At 40.1% G+C, this 22,431-nt stretch overlaps 2 protein-coding genes across 5 annotated transcripts; one reads left to right on the forward strand and one right to left on the reverse strand.

Moving 5' to 3' along the window:
- The first annotated feature begins 1,383 nt into the window (after positions 1 to 1,383).
- Positions 1,384 to 16,486, forward strand: e2f1 (E2F transcription factor 1). Of its 4 annotated transcripts, none has more exons than XM_084069883.1 (7): positions 1,384 to 2,766; positions 4,105 to 4,207; positions 5,038 to 5,257; positions 8,340 to 8,492; positions 10,371 to 10,485; positions 11,352 to 11,625; positions 12,853 to 16,486. In XM_084069883.1, exons 1-7 carry the CDS (start codon positions 2,512 to 2,514, stop codon positions 13,092 to 13,094), a joined length of 1,362 nt encoding a protein of 453 aa, XP_083926009.1. In that variant the 5' UTR covers positions 1,384 to 2,511; the 3' UTR covers positions 13,095 to 16,486. The 4 variants fall into 4 exon arrangements, with proteins under 4 accessions (XP_083926009.1, XP_083926010.1, XP_083926011.1 ...); XM_084069884.1 differs by having other exon boundaries at positions 11,352 to 11,616; XM_084069885.1 differs by having other exon boundaries at positions 11,352 to 11,613.
- Positions 16,487 to 18,275: 1,789 nt separating this feature from the next.
- Positions 18,276 to 21,865, reverse strand: LOC311054021 (intelectin-like). The gene is made up of 8 exons (XM_084069887.1): positions 21,832 to 21,865; positions 21,554 to 21,613; positions 21,122 to 21,181; positions 20,753 to 21,000; positions 20,117 to 20,275; positions 19,743 to 19,863; positions 19,123 to 19,226; positions 18,276 to 18,905 (listed from the first exon to the last, which is right to left on the reverse strand). Exons 2-8 carry the CDS (start codon positions 21,606 to 21,608, stop codon positions 18,753 to 18,755), a joined length of 900 nt encoding a protein of 299 aa, XP_083926013.1. The 5' UTR covers positions 21,609 to 21,613; positions 21,832 to 21,865; the 3' UTR covers positions 18,276 to 18,752.
- Between the last annotated feature and the right edge of the window lie 566 nt (positions 21,866 to 22,431).

A 22,431-nucleotide genomic window follows, 5' to 3' on the forward strand; every position in this document is an offset into this window, starting at 1 on the left:
AAGTGTGGTCTAGACTCTAGGGACCAGGGGGTCCGTGAAGGGGTTCCCAGAGGGTCCCCTGCAAGATTATTAGTTATTATATCATATCAATCATATTGTCATGAAAACGACGTGTTGTGAGCTTGTAGATCTGCTATTTTTTAAATAGCCTAAGTAGGCTATGAAGTGGTTAATGTGTGTTTTTTAATAATAATCACAATCTACAAAGTAACTAGTAACTAAAGTTTTCAAATAATTGTTGTGGAGTAAAAAAAGTACAAAATTGCCTCTGAGATGTAGTGGAGTAGAAGTGAAAGTACTGAAAATTGCAAACACTCCAGTAAAGTAAAAAAGAAATCGACTTTTAAGTACAGTACTTGAGTAAATGTACTTTACCTCACTGACTGTATATCATCATCATGAAAATCAGTTTAACAACAGCTATTTGTATGGGGGTCTATGGCACCAGATATGTTCAGATGGGGGTCTGTACTCTGCAGCCAAATACATTTTAATTTGGAGGTATTTGACATGAAAAATATGATTTGGAGGTCTTTAACATGAATAATAATAATAATAATAATAATGATTTGGAGGTCTTTGACATGAAAAATATAATTTGGAGGTCTTTGACATGAATAATAATAATAATAATAATAATAATAATTTGGAGGTCTTTGACATGAAAAAGTTTGAGGACATATTCTTATTATTATGTGACGGATGGATTGGAAATCGTGCATTTATTGCTTCCAAAGACACTGAATTTCCAAATGATATTACATTTCATGAGAAAACTGCAACCAATCACCTTAAAAGCTGTTACATTCTGAACATTTTAATATGTCATCCATTGTATCTGGTATCAATTGATGTGGCCTCAGAAAATGACAGCTGGTGATGCTTCGGGTAGTTTGTGCCCTGGTTTGAAAATTGATAAAGACACTTTGCCATACATTAAATTAATACTAGTTAATATAGAGTTGGATATAGATTAGTCATATTATTACTATTATTACTATTACAATTCTTATTCCTCTTCTTATTATTCTTCTTCTTATTATTATTATTATTATTGTACACTTTTAGCTTCAGATGTGTCTGTAAATAACTAGAAAACAGACACCTCAGAGTATGCCAGTGTTATTGCACATAATGATATATCATTACGTTTATTTAGTTATTTAGCTAACTAAGTAACACTTCCTAAATTTCTACTTAAGTACTTGAGTAAATGTACTTAGTTACTTTCCACCACTGAACACAACTATTACAGGTCAAAATAAGTACCCCATGCGCTGACTAACAACAGCACGACGTCACGGCCTCGCTCTCGGCCAATGGCGAAGCCCGGATGTGGGCACGTGTCGCTTTCGCGGCAAAAAGGGTTTCGCGCGAAAAACACCCGGGAGTCCTTGTGTTTACATCGGACGGGACAATAACAAACTAATAAGGGGAAATCTGGGCTCCGCGCGGCGCTCGATCGAAGGACGGGCATCGATCCGACACCTGCGGTACCGAGCCTTGGGCCGGGCGACCCCCTTACGGGAGCGGATCGTTGGGCTTCTGGTTAAGTTTAGTTTAGTACCGGAGCGGATCAGCGCTTCCTCCCAACACAACGAGGCGGTTGAAGGACCGAGGCTAGTCGTTAGCATGCATGCTAAGTTGCACAACGTTTACATCCTGATCTGCTTACATTGTAAAACGCAAAGAACGTCAGTTGTCGCTCCTTAAATGCTGTGTTTCCGTTGGGGCGTTTGGACAGCGCGTTATTTTATACTACTGACGGGTAGTTGTTGATAAAGTTTTTTAAATGGTCATGATCTTGGATAATTCAACTTAACTCTGTCCCACTTGTGACAATCTATATTCTTGATTGCTGATCCATGCTATGGATTGTCTGATTTGAGCGTCTGATCAACTGCACCAGTGTTTGTTTATAGTAGCACAAGCTAGCTTAGCTCCTTTTTTTTTAGCAGGAGGCCCTTGACGCTTTACTGTATTGATAGAAATGATGGAAACAAAAGATTAGCCTACAGGGTGGCTAGCAGGGTGTTGTGCATTGCATTCTTCATTGATTGTTGGACCAGATAGAAGGAGGGTGTTGGTGGCTAGATATCCTCAATGCCACATTTACAGTGCTTTAGTTTGCAGTCAGCTGCAGTTCCTGTTTCACCATCAGGCTGAAGTTGTTTTTAGCTCTTGGCTCCTTAAACATAGTGATTATTTGTGCTTAAAGAGAATTGCATTATAAACTTCCATTTGGACCTTTGCATAGTTTATTATTATTGTTTGCGACAGAACAAGGTGGCATCTGTTTGAAAATGCATTCAGCCACACAATGTTGAACTGCAAGGGAACTTTCTTTACAATGTTTGTGGCGTTGCACACATTCTCTGAGCAGATCAAATGCACATAAAAGGTGTTGATACACAAGCAGACTGTGCCACATCAGTTTGTGACCCTCCCCTGACTGGCACCAGAGTCTCTTGTTAAGGGGTCAAAGTCAACACCATCCTGTGTCACCCTGCGATGTCAGAGACTCTGATAACGGGGCAGACATCTGAGGATCTGCTGGCCGACTTCGAGACGCTGTTGAATGCTGGAAGTATCAACCTGAATGAGGACCACCAGATCGTGATCATCTCCAGCCCCGCCGGTCATGTGGGGCTCCACCCGACCGTGGCCCCCACCAGCACAGGGGAGATCCTGCTGTTTGCTACCCCACAGGGCCCAGCTGACGTGGGGCTTGAGGACAAGAGGCGACCGGCGCTTGGGAGACCTCCGGTGAGGCGGGGAGGATCTGGGGTGGAGGGGAAGTTTAGTATTTGTATGATCCGGCAGGGAGGGACTGTAAGGAACCAAACAACAATCATCTAAGAAGTTATTTCTTGCACAGTTACACTGACATTTCTAAACTGAAACTATCGTCAGTGTGTATCTGTATTTAGAGCCCTACCAATGCCAGATGATATGGAGAGTCCCAGACCACCGATTACCAGTGTTTTGACTGATAAAGTCAAGTGCAACATTTTCTAATCAATTTGGAAAAACTTACATTTGATTAAAGTTTCTTTTTGAGAACATTAAACTTGTATCCAAAATAAATAACTTTTTGATAGATAAAATTTGAATCGGGTTACATCAGTCATCTATCTATGTCAGTCTACTTTATGACCACTCAAAATTGATGAGAGCCCTGTTGATGTCTGTAGTAAAAATGTAAGTTAAATATTTCAAAAAGTATAAAACATTTGTGGAGGTACTATTGTAGTCTGCTCTGGCAGTGTGCATACCAAGTTTAACACTGATCAGGGTAGCGATTTGCGAAATCAGCAGTCGAAATACACACACAAACAGAACTTATTTGAAATTCTATTTAAAAAAAAAAAATCTTAAATAGCCAACCTACAAGCTCACAACATAGGTTGCAATGTGGTGCTTTGTGGAGCGTGGAGCTTGTAGATCTGCAAGTTTTGAAAATGTGTGACACATCGGCTGCAGATGACGTCAAAGAGGTCAAATAAAGGCAGGTATATTTGGTCAGGCTCTAATCTGTACAATAAGAGAAGAGCAGCATTTATTCTTCTGCCTACACATACGTCATGTCCTAGTATGAGCGAATAGGGGAAGGGGATCAGCGTCACATGATTCCCTTGTTTGACCCGGCAAAAACTCTGATGTCTCAAAGAATATGATTATTGGCAGAATCGCGGAAAGTTTAGAATATTTGGCGATCCTGTTTTCATTTTTCACAAGATCGGTGGTTGTTGCCATTACCTGCGCTGCAACTTCACCATATGTTGTGCTATGACGAAATAAACCCATGAAACGTAACAATGTGTGCGTTCCGCAATGCAATTACAATGGTGAAAGCTGTGTTGTTTCACCCGGTGAAGGAATGGCGGATTCGGCCACGCCCCGAGCTACCCGTATGTGTGTCTCAAAGAATACAAATGTAAGGTATTGATTCTAAACCACCTCACTGCTAATTTTTAATTTTTTCCACTTTTTTTCTTAATTTTTCACTTCTCTGTGTTGTTCTTGCGTTAGCTCCCCTTTTTAATTTGGATTCGACTCAAATGATCTTTTGACAGCTGACAGTTTGCTTTCTTCCACTTCTAGGTAAAGAGGAAGTTGGATTTGGACAGCGACCACCAGTACGTCAGCACTGCCCGACCTTCTTCCCTTGGCCGGGTACCGCCCTCTACACCTGCCCCGCCCAGAGGTACACGACAACCACACTGTTCTGCCTCTTCAAAGTACAAGAGGCAGTTTCGTTTTTTCTAGAGCCCGAAAGATATATTGGTTTAGCCGATATATCGACTCAACTCTGCTTTATTGTCACATCATAGGATTATACAACCCCCCCAAAAATCGTGAAATTCTTTGTCGAACAAGGTCCATCATTGCAGTTTCAAGAAAGGTGGAAAGAGATCTGCCATTATTCGCCTTTTTTAAAATCAGTTTTTGAAAATAGCCGATACAAGCTCACAGTGCGTTGTGATCTTGTAGATCAGCTATTTTTGAAGTGCAAGCCTATTGTATGACAAAGTATAAATTGGGTTTAAGTGGTTAATGCAGTATTAAATGACAATTTAAAAAGAACTTTGACGTTGAACAGTTATCCTGGTCAAGAGACAAGCAGTTATTCTAACTCAACACTGGAGGAAAAAATGAATGTAGCTACAGTACATACAATGACACCTCTCAGAAACTATAAACATGCTGTAATACTACACATTGTACAGATCACTCATTTCAACAGAAAATACAGTATAGCACCTTATTGGTAAACAGTACTGCACACAGTGTGAATCCTATTATACTCTGTAGCATGTCGGTGTCACTTGCCAAGCTGTTCTAAAAGCTAACCACATCCATAGCTTGTTGATGGTTATTTTTGGCAAGCAACACCTTTATGCGATGGAGTATATAAATCAAGCTTAATCTCTCACAAACCTCAATAGAAAATACGCCTAATTGGTCAACTTGCTTTTCATATTGTGTGTTCTTGTTTATTAATGTTATAATCCCTTCTCATCTTGTCTTCTCCAGTCCCTCGACCTTCGACAGAGAAGTCTCGATATGACACGTCGCTCAACCTGACTACCAAGCGCTTCCTGGACCTGCTGTCCCAGTCCCCAGACGGCGTTGTGGATCTCAACTGGGCCTCGCAAGTCCTGGATGTCCAGAAAAGACGCATCTATGACATCACCAATGTCCTGGAGGGAATCCAGCTCATCTCCAAGAAGTCCAAGAACAACATCCAATGGCTGTGAGTAGAAGGCACTGAAACTCAGTCGCAGAATCATTATATTCTATTCCATGTCAAAATCTTGGTATAGGTCTTGTCAATTAATATACAAAATAGCAGAAATCCTTGCTTTCATGATATTGTGAACAAGATTTAACCACATGAATTGAACCCTAGCATCCTGATTCAGGGCATGTCATGATAGGCACACATTTGGCAAAAAATAGCAGATCTATTGTTAGATTGTGGATCAGATATTTTTGCCATTTGACTGACTTACAACAAAGTATGTAGGGTTTAAGTGGTTAAACACAGATTTGTGCTTACACACTGCTAGTGAATGAGGCCCATTGTGAATACCTCAGGGTGTGCAACTGATGTGTGATTGCTTTTTCTTTACATGTCACACTTTGTAAATTTAATTCTGAGAGTAAAAATGTAGCCTCTCAAAGCCAGCCCACACAATTGCCTTCAGTCATTGTGGTCTGGAAAGGCTCAGTAGGTGCTTGCTTGGGAGTTGACATCATCAATGGATGTAGGCTAAAATGACTCACTAGGTGGGTGATAAAATGTGCCCCGCCCGTCTGTTATTTTTGGTTCATTTTAGTAAGCTGCAAGCTTCTCTGTCTAATGGGTGTGTAGAAACAGACGGATCTTACGATGCACCTGAGGATCTATACCTCCCATCACCTTAATATTAATATCGAAATGTGTCACTGAAAATAGCACATGTCTTGTCTGATGTGAACGGCCGAATGTGGAACATCTTGATGTGTCTTTAATCTGTGCATGTAAAACGCTATTTGTTGCAGCTAATGTCTTAGGTACACCAGCACTGTTTTTTTAACATCAGAAATGATTAAAGATATTGCTGCTTGCTCCTTAAACAATTGACCAGCAAGTTGCAAGCACACAGACACACGTAAGGTCAGCACCAGATTTCAGAATGGTGACACAGACATTATGATTGCGCTTAACAGGGATGGGACTCTAAAAACTGTGTTCCTGAGGTCTCATTTCACACAAAGAGGGCTAACAAGTAGTAATGTCTAATTTATGCCCTGTCCTACGGCAAGTGTCAAAAGAAAACTGAGGTACAAATTCGCAATGTGTCGCAACCGGGATTGGGCGGTACTTTATGAATGAGAATATAGAACTTGTTATACCTGTTTATTTCCTTTTTTTCCCATGTTTTTTTTTACCTCTGCATTGAAATGATTAATTATGAACTATCACAAGGACCTTTCTCCAGATGATGTTTGTTTAACCACTTAAACTCTGGTGTCCCTATTTTGGGCATGGGCGAAGAAATCTGCTGAAATCTAAATAAAAAAGTACAAGCTGACACTGGCCACAGTTACATGGACATCATGTATTCATTCAGAATGAACTCATTCCAAATAGAGGAATCCGTTCCACTCACCTGCATATGTTTACATGGGACCCGAATAAAAGTATTCCTCGTTTACATGACCAAAGCATTCATTCGGAATATAACTTTTGACATGCGCAAAGTGGTTCCCGCCTACGCCCGGGCATGGACCAGGGGCCACTACCTGGAGCAGAGCTTCCCCTGGTGGGCATGGGAGGAGGCAATTGTGCCTTGTGCCTCCGCGGCGGAGGTCTGTCGGTCTTAGGCAGGCCGGTAAGCAACGCACCGACTCCTGGCCAGGCAGCGTTGTATGCGGTGCAAGCATGTGTTCCTTTGTTATCGCCGTTTTAATGCAAAAGTAGCAGATCTACAAGTTCAGACCAGTTTCTTTTTTTATATTGGTACCAGACACGGTAAAACGTAGGCTAGCCTATACGATTTGTCACATTTCTCATGTAGGTACGATGACGTCATCGCGCATTCGCACATGGTCATTATAATAATAAATAATAATACATAAACACCTCATGGTCATTATGATAATAAATGGGGAGAGAGAGAGAGAGAGAGAGAGAGAGAGAGCAGCACTTCAGTCTATGAAACAAGGCACGCTCATTTATGGCAAAAGTACAAAAGTATTGGCATCAAAATATGCTTAAGTAGAAAGTATAAGCTACTCATTATGCTGAGTGTCACGTTTTTCTTGTATTATTATGAAAAAGCTTTGGAACATGCTGTAACTCATTCACTGTGACGAAAACCGTCTTTCTGCGCCGCGGAGCGCACACGGGTTGAATGCGGGGTCTGTCGCCCTAAAACACAATCGCCCCGGGTCAAAATCCAGCAATCATGGAGCAGCCGTGGATGGCCCGCTCAAAAGGTGCGTGGGACGGGATGTTTTGGGACGACCGTTCCGGCTGCCCATGAAATGAATTGATGAAGTAAAACGTATCTGTTTTCGCTGCACCTGCGCCCTAATGATGTTGTTTTCATTTATTTTTGTTCACGTATGCTATTAAAATAATGCAGCTATTGCAGTATTGGGCCTTAACATGTGATTAAAATGTATATGTATTTGGCCCCTCATATATAAAATAAATAAAGATAATAAAATAAAATCTAATTTAAAATTGAAACTTGCAGCTGATCAATGCGTTTCTGCGTTTACGTGTGGACAGGGATTTGAAAAAAAAACAACTTTGTCATGTGGCCAGGGATTCTTTTTAAAAACTGAGGACTTAAATACCTGTTTAGAAAAAGACTTATTAAATGACGCTATAGAATCATTCATTTTATCCTGCAGGAGCGAGCGCTTCTCAGCACCAACCGTAAGCACGGACATGCGCAAAAGAATGCATGTATTCCAAACAGAGAGGAGCGTTCGGAATAAAGTGTTTACATGGTCAATTCCGATTGGTATGTCCCGATTCAAACGGTCTATACCACCCCTCCAAACCCGAATGAAAATTAATTCGGGTCAGACTGGAATGGAATATTCTATTCCAATTGACGTGTTTACATGAGCATTTCTATTCTGAATGAATTCATCCATTCATTCATTCCGAATAGAAGTGTATTCATTCCTAATGAAACTGTCCATGTAACGGCAGCCAATGTGTCGCACTGTGAAGCGTTGTGAGCTTGTAGATTCATTCAATTAATAGGCCTCAAGTGGTGACAGTAAATGATGTAACTCAAATAATTGAATTGTGGTCCTATGTTCCTCTGTAGGGGGAACCGTATGGACGGGGCGTCGGCTGCTCGCTATAAAGAACTGCAGAGAGAGGTGTGTGACCTGACGGACGCCGAGGACCAGCTGGACGAGCTCATCACTAAATGCAACGTCCAGCTGCGACTGCTCACTGAAGACTCCCAGAACAAGAAATATCCTTTTGGTTTTCTAGGCGTTTTTTAGAGAGAGATGGTCTACATCAGTGGTTCCCAACCTTTCCTGGATCAGGGCCCACTTGAAAATATTGAAAGAGTTCGTGGCTCACCCAGTTCAGATGGGTGTGACAGTGCGGCTGCCGTGTTAAGTGGTCAAATGGGTGGGCCACACGCATTCTCAGAGCATGTTCATTTATTTGTTTTCCTTTAAAAATAAATTGCGATATTTTTGCGGGCTTTTTCTGCCTTACAGGTACAGTAGACTGACAGGAAATGGGGAGAGAGAGATGGTGAGTGACACGCAGCAAAGGTCGTCGGGATCGGGAGTCAAACGGCGACACACTGTCAGGCGGCATTAGAGACCATGGGGCCCAGACGGCTGGGCCAGAGCATGTTTATTTTAATGATAAATCAACCTGGTGATTACAATGCAAGAACAAACCATGAAGACAGGTCTGACTTTTGGACGTATTTCTCAATTGTTACTGACAAAAATGGAAACTAAACTGGAATTGTGAAACGTTGTTATTGACGGGTATATGCATCCATTTGTTAATAACATAATTTCTATCTGTAAGCCCAGCCCACGGTGTCTGTTTTGCTGTAATAGCTGTCTCTCTCTCTAAAAAAAGGAAAACATCAAATGGCCACACATCATTTCACCCTCCCGTTTCTATTTGGATCTTCCCCATCGCCATTTGTGATTGGCCAGCTGTATGTTAATGAAGAGTGTGGTCATTTCGTGATAGGCCAGCTGTATGTTAATGAAGTATGGTCATTTGTGATTGGCCCAGCTGTATGTTAATGAAGAGTGTGGTCATTCAGAGAGTTGTTCTCAAAGTACTTTGGGTGCAGTGACACCTAACCGTCACCAGGGGGAGTTCTAACACAGCGCTGCTTGAGAGACTGAATAGTGCAAGAGCATCATACTTGTCAAACAAAGGAGAGCAGGTAGTCTGCTTTTGTTTTAAGAAAATGTTTGACTGGCCCCACTTAACATCTCCGAATTACTGCATCCACTTCAAAATGTGAGATCTCTCAGGTCTTCTGGCAAGGGTCTTCTTGTTGTTTCTAAGACCACACTCAAAACTAAGGATAACCGAGCCTTTGCAGTAGCTGCTCCCAGTCTATGGAACGTTCTTCCTTTAGTTATAAAAATGTTGACTGTCTTAAGCAGTGATGGAAGAAGTATCAATACCCTATTGTAGAAATAGTCTGTTACAAGTACAATTTTGGTATTCAAGACTTACTTGAGTTAAAGTACAAAGGTATTGGCATCAAAATGTACTTAAAGTACTGAAAGAAAAAGTACTCATTATGCAGAAGGTCCCATTTCACAAGTTTTCAAATGTATAACAGTCCTTTGAAAATAGCAGATCTATAAGCTCACAACATGTAGCTTTGCGATATGTTGTGCGCTTGTAGATCAACTATTTTCAAATTGCCAAAGTATATATATAGGTCTGAAGTGGTTTTTGTAGTACGTTTTCAAATAAGAGTTAAAAAGTACAATATTTGCCTTTTGAGATGTAGTGGAGTAGAGGTAAAAGTATTGGACATACAAGGTTTCCACCCGACAGCGACGGTATGGTAAAATGCCAAAATGGTATATCTGACTTAAAGACGGGGTGCCGTGATTTTCAGTGATCCCCCCCCCCCCCCCCCCTAAAACATAATCACCATAAGAACACCACCAGAGGGCTTAATGAAGTTCTATCAACCTCATAGACACATGAAAAACAGAAAAAGTGCAAAACCATGGCACCACCTCTTTAAATGATACTGTGAGCCGTCTGTTAGTGAGTGTTTTGTAATGCTGGGAGCATTCTAACATGGCTGATGATTATGTTTGTCCTTAACCTGTGGTGTTGTCACGCTGGGCTACGTGCGCTGCCAGGACTTAAGGAAATCCTTCGACTCTCCAGACCAGCTAGTCATGGTGATCAGAGCTCCACCAGAGACCCAGATGCAGGTCTCTGAACCCAGCGAGGTACATGTAGTCGCAGTTATTTTCAGATGATCGCAATTATTTTGCGTATTCGTCATAATCGTTTCCATGTTGAAAAAGAGTTATACATTTTCAACATTTTCAAAAATAGTGGAAATGGCAGATCTACAAGCGTGCGTTCAGCTTGTTCATCGGCTATTTCCATTATTTTTTTAGTATAACATTATTAAATATGGCATATTTTGGCTATAGTATTTATTTTGATTATTGGTACCTAACCAGTCATTGTCAGTAATTTCTTGTATACGCTATTTAAGTTATTTGTCATATCTACCCTGTGCAACTTTTTGTTTATAAAGCCAAACAAATGTCTTTTTTTGTTCCAATGTTCAAAGTCAACACAATTAAATCGTTAATCCCAATTATTAAGTAAAAGTTCATCATCGTGACGGCACTACATATCACTTCAAATGGTACATATAAGGTACATTGTATGAAAAAGTCTGTTGACATATTCACAACTTTTTTTAGGAGGAACATATTTCACCAGAATAATATCTTTGTTAATTCCTCTCTAACCCGTTATTCAGAAGTATGATTGTAGTGAATAAAGACATCAAACTGGGAGGTATGTTGTTTAATTGTGTATTTGAAGATGTCGTGTGACGATATCAAAAAGCATCATTGATGCTTGCTTGGTGCATCATTATTGTGATAACACAGTATGACGTAAGTCATACTGCCAACTCTTATTGTAATTAGTGCAGACAAATGTGCTTTTTGCGTTGTAATGTGTTGTAAACCTTTGGAGTGGATGAAAACTGCATGTATAGTTATTTGTGCAAGCACATTGTCAACCTAACTCGTTGACATTTCCTAATTTGCACATGTGCGTCTGTGTGTTTAAGGGTTACCAGATATCGTTGAAGAGTTCCCGTGGTGCCATAGATGTCTTCCTGTGTCCAGAGGACTGCTCTGATGTTTGCAGTCCTGTGGTTGGAACCAGTCCCTCCAAACCCAATACTGACCCCACGCTGGCCCCTCCATCCACTGACCAAGTAAATTCCAGAACCCCCACATCCGCCCAGGAAGTGGGGTCATCATCACCGGCATCGACGACGTCGACAGCAACAGCGGCCTCCCAGCCGGACTCGTCTTCTCTTGTCTTAGGTGGTGAGACAGGTACTTTTATATTTCTTTACTATCCATTCATTATAGAATCAATTTTATTGTTTGTTTTGCGCCTCAGTACCTCTCATCTCTTACATGTTTGCACCCCTTCAAGGGTATTGAGAGATCCACCGATCAGCTGAAACTTGTCGTTCCAAAGACATGTCTGAAAATCAGAGTTGGCTGCGCCTTTTCAGCAGTGGCCCCTAAATTATGAAACAAGCTACCTCTCCATATTAAATTGGCCCCCCACTTTTAAATCCCACCTTAAGTTTCATTTTTATACCTTGGCTTTCAATCCAGGTTGAGTTGTGGTTTCTGCGTAGATGTTGTTGATGACTGTTTCTGCGTTTCATTACTTTCTTTTATTATGTCTTTATTTCTTTTGGTGGTTTTATGAAATTTTCTTTTCTTTTTTAGTATTTTTTTGGGGGGGCTTTTATGCTTTTATTGATAGGACAGTAGGCTGACAGGAAATGGGGAGTGACATGCAGGAAAGTCCTTCGGGCTCGGGAGTTCAACCCGCGACACGCTGTCAGGCTGGATTACCAGCCTAGGTGCCCAGAGAGGGTTACGGCAACCGTCCGGGCCGTCATTTTCTTTTCTTGTGCAACACTTAACTCGTAACCTTCGTTGGTAAATTTTGTTGTGTATAAATAAAATGGATAGGATTGGTTTTATGATGGTCTTCAAACTGGCACGTTTAGTTTTAAATATAAGCTAGAGCCTGGCCGATGCCAGATTTCTGGGTGCAATGCAAATCCCGATTCCTAGAGACCAAACCACCGTGTTTTGACCAATATTTTGTCAAAAAGTATGATAACATTCATTTGAACTTTTAAGCAAACAAACACAAATCACTTTTTGATCGATAAAAAATAAACACAAACTCAACTTGAACTTCAACTAAAAAATAGCCCATCTGCAAGCTCAACGTGTTGTAAGCTTGTAGGTTGGCTATTTTTTATTTTAAATGTATTTCAACTGCCCACATTATAGGGGTGCCAGTTCAGAAGTCGGGACACATGAGCTGCATAATTGCCGATACAGATGTTGTCAAATAATGGCCCAAGTATGTATCGGTCGGGCTTTAATCTAAACCTAGCCAATGCTATGTTACCAAATCTTAAGTATTGCTAGTGGTGTCTGAAACCCTTTAAGTCATGAAGGACTCTAATTCTAAAAAGATAAACCTTTTATCTGGCTTTTCTTTCTCGCACACCTCTCTGTCCTCAACAGAATCATTTCTGGGAGGTGACCCTTTCTCTAACCTTGGAGAGATGCCGGACTTTGACCTGTCGCCCCTCTCCTCCTCTGACTTCCTTAACGGAGAGGGTCTCCCACTCCCGTTCGATGGCTTCATTAACCTGTCCCCGCCACACAGCCACGACTATCACTTTGGACTGGAAGAACACGAGGGCATCAGCGAACTGTTTGACTGCGACTTTGGTGACCTAACACAGGTTCTGGAGGAGACTTAGGCCAAGAGAAGGAGGGTGGATTCCTCCAACTAGTGTTAAAAAAAACAACACCACATTTTCCCAGCTGGTCTCAAGGGAAGGTGGGAAATGGAGGTAGTTTGGACCTGACATGAGGAGAACCATGTTGGGTTTTAAACTCCTTGGTGTGGAAGGATGCTTTGAGATGTTCCCTCAGCCCACCTTGGCTGAAAGCACCACTTTCGCTGCTCCACGACTGCAAGAACAACCCATCTCCCGCAAGAGTCTCAAACCCCCAAAATTGTACAGCACAGATCTAGCACTTATCATTGCCCATTTTTAAATTTTAGCAAAAGAGTTTAGCTTTAGTATAGCTATTTAATTTATTTATATGAATAATGTTTTTATATTTTGTACTGAGGGAGATTTTGTGCGTGTGCTTTGTGGCGTTTGTGGCGGGTAATGACTTTTACGGATTAAAGTCCAGACTAGAGTGTTAATTTAACTCTTGAGTGTACAAATGGAACCAAATGGACTTGTAAGTGTCCATTTAATTCTGAGTTAAATTGACACTCTACATGAACATTCTACAGTGTAGAGCTGGTTTCGTAAACACGTCAATGTAAGACATCAACTCTTAAAGCTGGTTTCATACATAAGACCAGTGACAAGGTCTTCTACAGGAACTACACCTGATTCATGTTGATGAAACCATCCTCACGTTTCTTGGCCTGGCTTTCCCAAATGCATTTTAGAGTTGTATTAGGGGTGTGATCAGGTACACAGCAGTGTAACAATTGACAAGACAGGGTCTAATAGTGTGGATCTCTTGACTTCATGTGGTCAGCCTGTGACACATCTGACGTACGTATGACTCCAAATTTGGGCGATTCCGCCTGATCTGAGGCCCCATTCAATTATAACATTTGTCTGCACTAATTACATTAAGAGACGAATGGATTGATTGAATACTTTATTAGTTGAAATCAGCACGTGGTACAGTAAGACAGTAAAGCTAAAAGGATAACGATGTCCTGGGGACTCGTTTCCATTGTGGTCCTACAGTATATTCAATTAATTAACATAGCATACAAAATATCCAAAGCGATATATATTTTTGGGAGGGAGAGGATGACAAATTGGTGCTTTGCAGCATGGAGAGTTTTGATCTCTGACCAATCAATGGAAGACCCTTGCATGTCTGCCCTCCACTGTATGCAAGCATGGTCTGGTTGTATCAGATTCTAGTCTGTTATTTGGATAGAGGAGAATTCTCTGTTTTATCTGATTCTCTGATAAAACATGTAAAAATGTGTTGTGCACAATTTTGGTCCAGCAGTATGGGAGATTAACGGACAAACACACACACACACCCTCTTCTAGACCCCTCCTACATAGACAAAGTGATAAAAATGTAATGTTCAAACAATGTGAAATCCTATAGGTCCCAATGCTGGTGTATGAACCAGTAGCAGTCTATGATCTATTCACATAGAACTCACAACAGAGAAAATCGACTTTTCCACTAACTTTATTTGCACTGAATTGGCTGACAGCGTGTAAAGTTGCGATTCGTTGTCAGCTTGCAGATCACCAATTTATTTGGGCTGTAGCCAGAGGCTATGACTGTTTTAGGGTCCTTGACATGGAAACGTTTGGAATCCTCCAACCTATAAAACACCTAGAAATAAACCTAGACCCAACTGGGCTAGCAACCAGGCAGTAATTGTCAAGCTTCACTGTGTTTTCAGTTAAGTGGCTGGTTGGTTGAGCTACATCACAGCTACAGTATGTGACGTCACCTCACATGGGCACGTGATTTGACAACTTGGCTAATGAACACAAGTTGGGCCTAAGATGCATTTGGGAAAGAGAACCCTGACTTGTTTGAGGTCTCTTCAAATAACCTCAAGGTTAAGCTCAAGGTAAAGACATTTGCTTTTTCACCAGACACCCAATACATAATGTTGACAAAGCTAAGAAAGCATTCAGTACAGGTGTAGACTTTATGTTCACTAACGGTGTGACATTAAATCAAAGTGTCCAGGTTTCCCTTGAGTGTGTCTAGTGAAGCAGGGAATACTACACATCTGGGATTGTTCTGCAGGTGAAACTAATGGTGAAGAACTCTTAGTTGGGCATTTAGCCATAGTCTCAGGGGAGTCGGAGTACAGTCCTCAATCATTGATTTTGATGCAAACAAACTTTCACAAGTGAAATTGTGAAGGTATGTAGATACATTATGAATGTACTAGCTCAGAAAACAACCACACTGGGTTTCTTGACCACATGAACCCTATAGCGTCCCTATTCTGGGCATGTTCATAGGCGAACATTCAGCAAAAATAACAGATGGGCTATTTGGCCGTACTAAGTACAGTATATAGAGTTTGTGTGGGTAAGGGTTTCAGGCAGGGAAGTCGATAACAAATGTAATGAGAGGGTCAGGCTCTAGAAACAATATTAATACTCTTTTACATGTGTTGACCCAGGTGAAAACCCCCTGCCCTAGTTTGTATGTCTGTTTGTATTCCTATCCATAGTTTTAAGGAATGTGGCTGAGGAATCCATGACGGCACAACAACCCTGTCATTGCTAACCTTAGTATTTGACTGTATTGTGTTGGTTCAGTAGAAGCACAACAGAATTTCTTGTTTGTATTCAGGGCAGAGAGGACTTCAGTGAATGCTACATGAGCTTGTAGATCGGATATTTTCATACGACAAAGTATAAATGAGGCTTAACAGGGAAAGAGTCAGATCCATGTCCCTTCATGTGGAAATTAATGTTAAATTCTTAATGCCTTAAATAACCTTAAATCAATGATCATGACTAGTTTGAGTGTCTAAAATATCTTACATTATTCCACCTGCCAGTTACAATAAATCATGTTTTTACAGTTCATGTTTAAGTTCCATGTTAGAACATCAACTTGTTTGTGGTTGTTTTCTCTTAGGAAAACAATGCCCGCTTCTAGTTTTACATCTTAAGCAATAACATGTAGTTTTGCATCATGTATTAATTATACAATGTATACGTCATCAGTTTACTGTCATGTCAACTTCAAGTAGTTTGAAACGTCTCCATCTGAATTCTCTCATTGTTAAATTCAAGCTTTTTGTTTTATTCCCAGGGTTGCTGGTGTGTGTGAAAGATAATGTATTGTTAAACTTAATATTTATTTAATAGGGTGTTGGGAATTTCACACCAAGGAATATAAATATGGACCCTCGTACAGTAGATCCCACCAGATTAGGGAGGAATAAAGAAGTAATGGAAGGGTTAAGGGTGTAAAGTTTTATTGTTTTTTGTTTTGTTTTTTCATGATTTGTTCTGCATTTACTGTAGGTATTCATATTATTTTAATTGTGTAAAATGTATCAGTTATCATGTATGTGCAGTCTTTGAAATGAAAATCTTTGCCATGACTCTTATTTCTTGATGAAATTGTTATTGAAAAATATCAAAATAATTTGTTAGCTTACTTATATAAAAAAAACTTGCCTTGTGCCTATTTCATACCTACCGAAATAGATTTTCATCTTAGAATCAAGTATTTCCATTATCCTTGAAGCCCTGAAGATTTATACTTGATAAAGTATAAATCTTCAGGTGTGCTAAAAATAGATCAAGCGGTGAGCCTCTTGATTTGCTATTTTTGGCACGCAACAAAGTATAAATTAAGCGGAGTACATCTGGCTATTCCAGTCTCTCGTCTATGACTTGCTTGACCTGAAAGTTTGTATATAGTCCTTTCTCAGAACACCCACTTCAAATTCAGCCCTAGAATAGTTTTTTCTTAAAATGGTGGCTTTCTGGAGAGGTTTTAATAGGCACATGGGTTTATTTTGAAATGTATACATACAGTATGTGTAACCCGTTGAAAATGTTCACATAATATTTGTACTGTTTATTTTGGCCTCTGGTTTAATTTACTTTTCAATGGCAGCTCAGCTAATCAACATTGTCTGCTTTGCTTCACGTGAGATGTTTATTTTGATATTTCCTTGAAAACGATCAGCTTTTTATTCCATGCAGGACAAATGCAGTGCCTTATCGAGGTGGGGCGAAGGGGTCTCTTTGGATCTCGGTGGGGTTGTTTCCATTGTGTTTACAAGCTTCACAGTGATGTTGACCCAAGGTTGGATTCATAAGTATAATACGTTCCCATGTAGTGTGTGCTATTTAACCATTTGACCACACAAAAAAATACGTTTTGATTCCCTTAGAAAATAGCTGATCTTCAAGCTCATGTAGGTCTGCTATGTTAAAACTTTTATTTTATTTTATTTAAAATGACATGCCCAAAATTGCAAAACCAGAATTAAAGTTAAGTATAAGGTTCTTACTCACCAAAGGCATGTACGTTTTCTTTTGTGATTAATTCACCCAATTTTCAACACGAATAAAAGGCATCAATCTGTATGAATGAGGCATACATTTTATGAAGAGTTTTGATGCTACTCGCCCCCACGATTTATTCGTCATGCCCTGGTGTGTAAAGACCTCTAGCTGCGTGGATTCAAGTCTTATGCTTAATTTATACTCCATCGTACAACAATGTTACACACTGAAAATAGATGATCTACAAGAATGTGTAGATAAACTATTTTCTGTGCTCTTTTCATACAGTGAAGTATCAGTCAGGCTCTAGAATCATAGTTATGTGCCCTTTTTCATACATGGGTGAATAAAAGCGATGTGAAATGGAAAATCAAATACATCTCATTGAATAATTGTAATTCATTAATTAAGGAGTTAATGATGCCAACCCTAAAGACAACATCAAGTACTTAAAGAATGACTTCACCCATTTTCAACCTATCCATCATATAATTGGTCCCCACTCATGCTGATGATATGGTAAAGAAAAAAATCTACTTGGTTTGTGTCTCAGAGGAGGGCTGTGGACAGTTCAAAACCCCGCCTACCAGTGACATCATCGTTAGTCATTTCATTTTTTTTATTTTTGTATTAATGCGAGAACAATGGCTTCCATTATAGCTAACTTTCCAGGAATAGAAAGCCTGCAGTTTCTATTAGCTTGGATTGCCCATCGATGATGTCACTGGTAGGCGGGTTTCTGAAGTGTTCACAGCCCTCTTCTGAGACACAGACCGAGTTGACAAAAAATGTACCATTTTATCATGAGCATTAGTGAGGACCAATTATATGAAGATGGGTTGAAAATGGGTGAAGTCGTCCTTTAATATTCATTCTTTTTCTTCTCCGCCACCATTTAACCACTTAAACCTCATATGGTTGCCCGGAGTTTTCTGTTTTCTGTTATTGTGGGGGGGATAGCAGATCGACAAGCTCACAACGCATTGTATTGCATAATAATAATAATGGACATACTCCATTCTGGGATTAAATACAAATTAGACTTTTACTTCAAATGCAGGAATAGAATTTATTAAAGTTAATTTGCGATACAGCATTTAGCAATTAATCAGATAAAAGATCGTAAATAACATAGAAGATATTATGAATTCAATATGATTACAATAATCAAATGAAATGAAATCAAATTGAAAAATCTATGTCATAATTCATAAAATCTTTCTACTTCTTTTTTTTTTAGAGAGAGAGAACACAGTAATCAGTCGCAGAAAGCAAGGAGACCAGTAACCAGCAAGTAACATATCTTGTGACTAGTTTAAAGCCAAAGGTCAGTGGACGGAGGACCATGAAGGAACCTCAGCGATAGAAGATCAGCACGGCAGCCTCTGTAATTTGCTTGGATGCACTCCAACCCCTGTTGGTCCCATAGCCATCCCAGTCGAAGGAACTGAAGTCACCGCACTGTTTAGGAGCTGCCTCTGGAAAGTATCCTCCTCCACCAATGCAAAACTATAAACATGTAGAAATGCATGCAATGCAATGCACACGCACGCACGCGCACACGCGCGCGCGCGCGCACACACACACACACACACACACACACACACACACACACACACACACACACACACCACTGAGTTCAGTAAAAGAAGAGGAATAAATGGTACAAAAACAAGAGGGTGCCTGAGCACCTCCTGTCCCTCCTTTAGCTAGAGAGTATACTCACATGTTCAATATTGCAGCCAATAGGCTTGGATCCAGAGCACAAGGCCAAGGCAGCACGTTCTGTATTGATACCTCTGAAGGAGATGTAGCCTGGTTTTAACTCACCTGAAGGAGAACACAATAAATACATAAAACTTTGTATTAATATTATAGTACAGTATTATACATATATTGCATAGAATAATATATTACACACATGATGTGTTTGTATTATTATTATTATTATTATTATTAGTAGTAGTAGTAGTAGTAGTAGTAGTAGTTAGTAGTAGTAGAAGATTGTTCTTGATTCTGATATGTGAGATATAACCAGGTGGCACACTTACTTGAATAACTTGATATAACAGCACTGATTCTATAGGTAGCTAATTTGGGATTATTGGCCAGTCATTTTTTCATCATTTGTGGCTACTACTTGTATCTCCCTCTGTCTCTCCTTGGATGTTTTTATATGTGGATCTTTGTCTGATAAAGATTTAAATAGGAGTGAAATGTTGTTCTAATTATAATGAAACTGAAAAGTTTGTAGTGTGCGCCAATGTGCAGGCTCTTGTCTTTTCTTAGACATGTCAGCAGTCAATCGCACACGCATACTGCGTCCTAACATACTATAAAACTTACGTCTTGCATTGGGCCCATAGAAGTTTTTTACGGTGTCATCATTCCCAAAGTCGTATGTAATAGGGATGGATGGTCCATTGTCAGTTTTGCAATTCCCTGCAGCATATTTTACTGGGTACTTCTTAAGAATGGGAAGAAAAGGGGGTAGAATAAGAATCAGATAAATAGTCATACACTGTTTTAGCATAATTAGTTATGTATGTATAACATAAATACTGACCTTGCCAACAAAGGATAACATTTCTTATCTTAATCATACAATCAATAGTTATAAAAAAAGGTTTTGAAGCGTCATTCTGATAGGAGCACTTCCGCTACAGTAGGCCTACTGTACATGCTGATGTAATTACAATGTGACATTCAGTTGATCTTACTTGGTAAAGGTTGAAGAGGTTCCCACCATACCCTTTCAAGAACTGATTGGTGGTGTGGTGTCGTAGGATAGCGGCGGTCTTCCAGTTGCTCACTGGAGTGATGTTGGGAACGTGCCACACTGCTACATCCCCTGCCTCAATTTCATAGTAGCCAGGATTCTGTCAAAGAAATATAATTGGGTGAACAAATACATTAAATGAATGAAATATTATACGTATGTAGGCTATAATGTTAGAACACAGAAGATACTGTAACATCTAAATTCAATGTAGTTGCTACAATGGTTAGAACGGCCGCTAACAAACCTACGCCCACTGCTTCAACAAATCATTATCACAATCCTAATATGAAGGACCGCCTTAAGGATATTGGATAGCTTCTTTTTTATTTTACTATAATTGTTTTCATTCACCCAGTTTTAGCAAAGAAAGCTGTTTGAATGTCTCTAGTTGAGCGAAACATTTAGAGACTGGCTTGCATAGGCCTATGTGTACTGTGTGTGTCTTCATGAGTAACATGGGACCTTGGGGGTTATACTAGACACAGAAGTCAAATTAAAGCAATGCTCCCACTTCTTTCAACTGCACATCAGGCATTAATACTGAGAGCATCAGTCAAAAGGCGACATACTGTACCTTGAAATCATCAGAGGTAGCTCCCTCCGCTGTTCCGAATGCGTTTCTGTTGGCCCAGTTGCCATCACCGCCTGGCAGGTTGGCATTGCTGCCCTGCTCTGAGGTCCATCGGTCACCCACTGTACATTTACCATTCATGTTGTTCTCATGAACACTCGCTACCAACGTCCAGCCACCACCTGCAGTTGTCATGTCACAGAAAGTCTGATATTCCCCACCATCAGCAGTAGTAAGGCGGTAAATGCCATCTGAAGGGTAGAAGAGGAACAAACATGAGGCAAATAAAAGTCAACACAAAGTGGGAAAAAAAACACCAAATAGAAAGGCAGCAGGGAAGCTGCTGTGTCCTGAATGAAAGAATCACCTCACCTTCATTCACATTCAGTCCCTCTTTCAGTTGTTTACAGCTTCGGGCCCCAGGGATCACTCCTGAACAGGGAAAATCAAATTGTGACTAGTGCCATGGTCCCCCAGACACACACTGCCTCTCTCTCTCTCTCTCTCTCTCTCTCTCTCTCTCTCTCTCTCTCTCTCTCTCTCTCTCTCTCTCTCTCTCTCTCTCTCTCTCTCTCTGTCTCTCTCTAAATATTAATAAAATATTCAATCAATCAATCAAACAAAATGAATAGCATTGTACTCAAAGGTCCTATTCTTAATGAGGGATATATGAATATCGTCTTAATTCTCTCTATCAATGTCTCAATGCTTAATGTTTTGTGTAAAGCACTTTGAATTGCCTTGTTGTTGAACTGTGCTAAATAAACTTGCCTTGCTTTTGGTTACAGGAGTTGCTGACAGTACCTGACACATGGTGCACGGCCATGCAGGCGAGGAACAGGAAACTCCAAAAGATCATGGTGACTGAGGAGGAGGAAAGAATGACAATAGCTCATACCACTTTGCTTCCAACCTTAGATTAAATAGAAACGTTCTGTCTATAAAAGTTTAATTCATCTATTTGAACATATAGTACATCTAATGTAGCCTTAAAAATCACCTTGCTCAACAAACAAGCTGTTAGAGAGGATAATCAACAACCATTTGATTGTTGACAGACAGCAGGTAAATCATGAACTTACCTTGTTAAATTACAGGCAGGACTACAGCATGCAGTGCTTGCTGATCTTCTTATATGTCTCAACTAATGTCTTAATTTGTTTAAGAATGAGGAAGAAGATAAAATGGAATGCTGTACTATAGGAGGAGTGCAGGAGACGGACTCCCCCACTTTAAAAATAGGATTGTGTTTTTTTTCAGGCGCACGCACACACACATGCATTGATTAAAAACAACCCTTGAGTTCACACCTCAACAAAGTGTCACACCAGCGTGAATTAACATAGGAATGAGCCTGAATGCATATCAATGGTCCATTGTGTGACCATACAGTAAATGACAGATGTGTAAAGCTATGACTGATCACTGATTGAATAATAATGATGAAAAAGAAGAATTAATAAATATGCATTGTACCATGTGTTGGACATGTTTGCCTGTGAACAAAATAACAGATTGATAGATTTTCATGAAACTTTGTGAGAGTGATCAATACGCTGCCATGAAGAGATGATTTAACCTACTTTTATGTCATCAAAGGTCACAGTCAAGGTCAAATTCAAAATGTAAAACAGATGTGTGGATATTCATGCCACATGGTGAGAAGAATCATGCGATGTAAT

Source organism: Gymnoscopelus microlampas, assembly GCF_963454915.1.
Source record: "Gymnoscopelus microlampas genome assembly, chromosome: 10".
NCBI classification, from domain to species: Eukaryota; Metazoa; Chordata; class Actinopteri; order Myctophiformes; family Myctophidae; genus Gymnoscopelus; species Gymnoscopelus microlampas.

Coding starts and splice junctions, on each gene's coding strand:
- e2f1 (XM_084069883.1), top strand. CDS start 2,512: ATGTCAGAGACTCTGATAACGGGGCAGACATCTGAGGATCTGCTGGCC. Junction 2,767..4,104: donor CGGCGCTTGGGAGACCTCCG/GTGAGGCGGGGA, acceptor TTCCACTTCTAG/GTAAAGAGGAAGTTGGATTT. Junction 10,486..11,351: donor AGGTCTCTGAACCCAGCGAG/GTACATGTAGTC, acceptor TGTGTGTTTAAG/GGTTACCAGATATCGTTGAA.
- LOC311054021 (XM_084069887.1), bottom strand. CDS start 21,608: ATGATCTTTTGGAGTTTCCTGTTCCTCGCCTGCATGGCCGTGCACCAT. Junction 21,001..21,121: donor GGGACTGAATGTGAATGAAG/GTGAGGTGATTC, acceptor TCTACCCTTCAG/ATGGCATTTACCGCCTTACT. Junction 20,276..20,752: donor CTACCTCTGATGATTTCAAG/GTACAGTATGTC, acceptor TTTCTTTGACAG/AATCCTGGCTACTATGAAAT.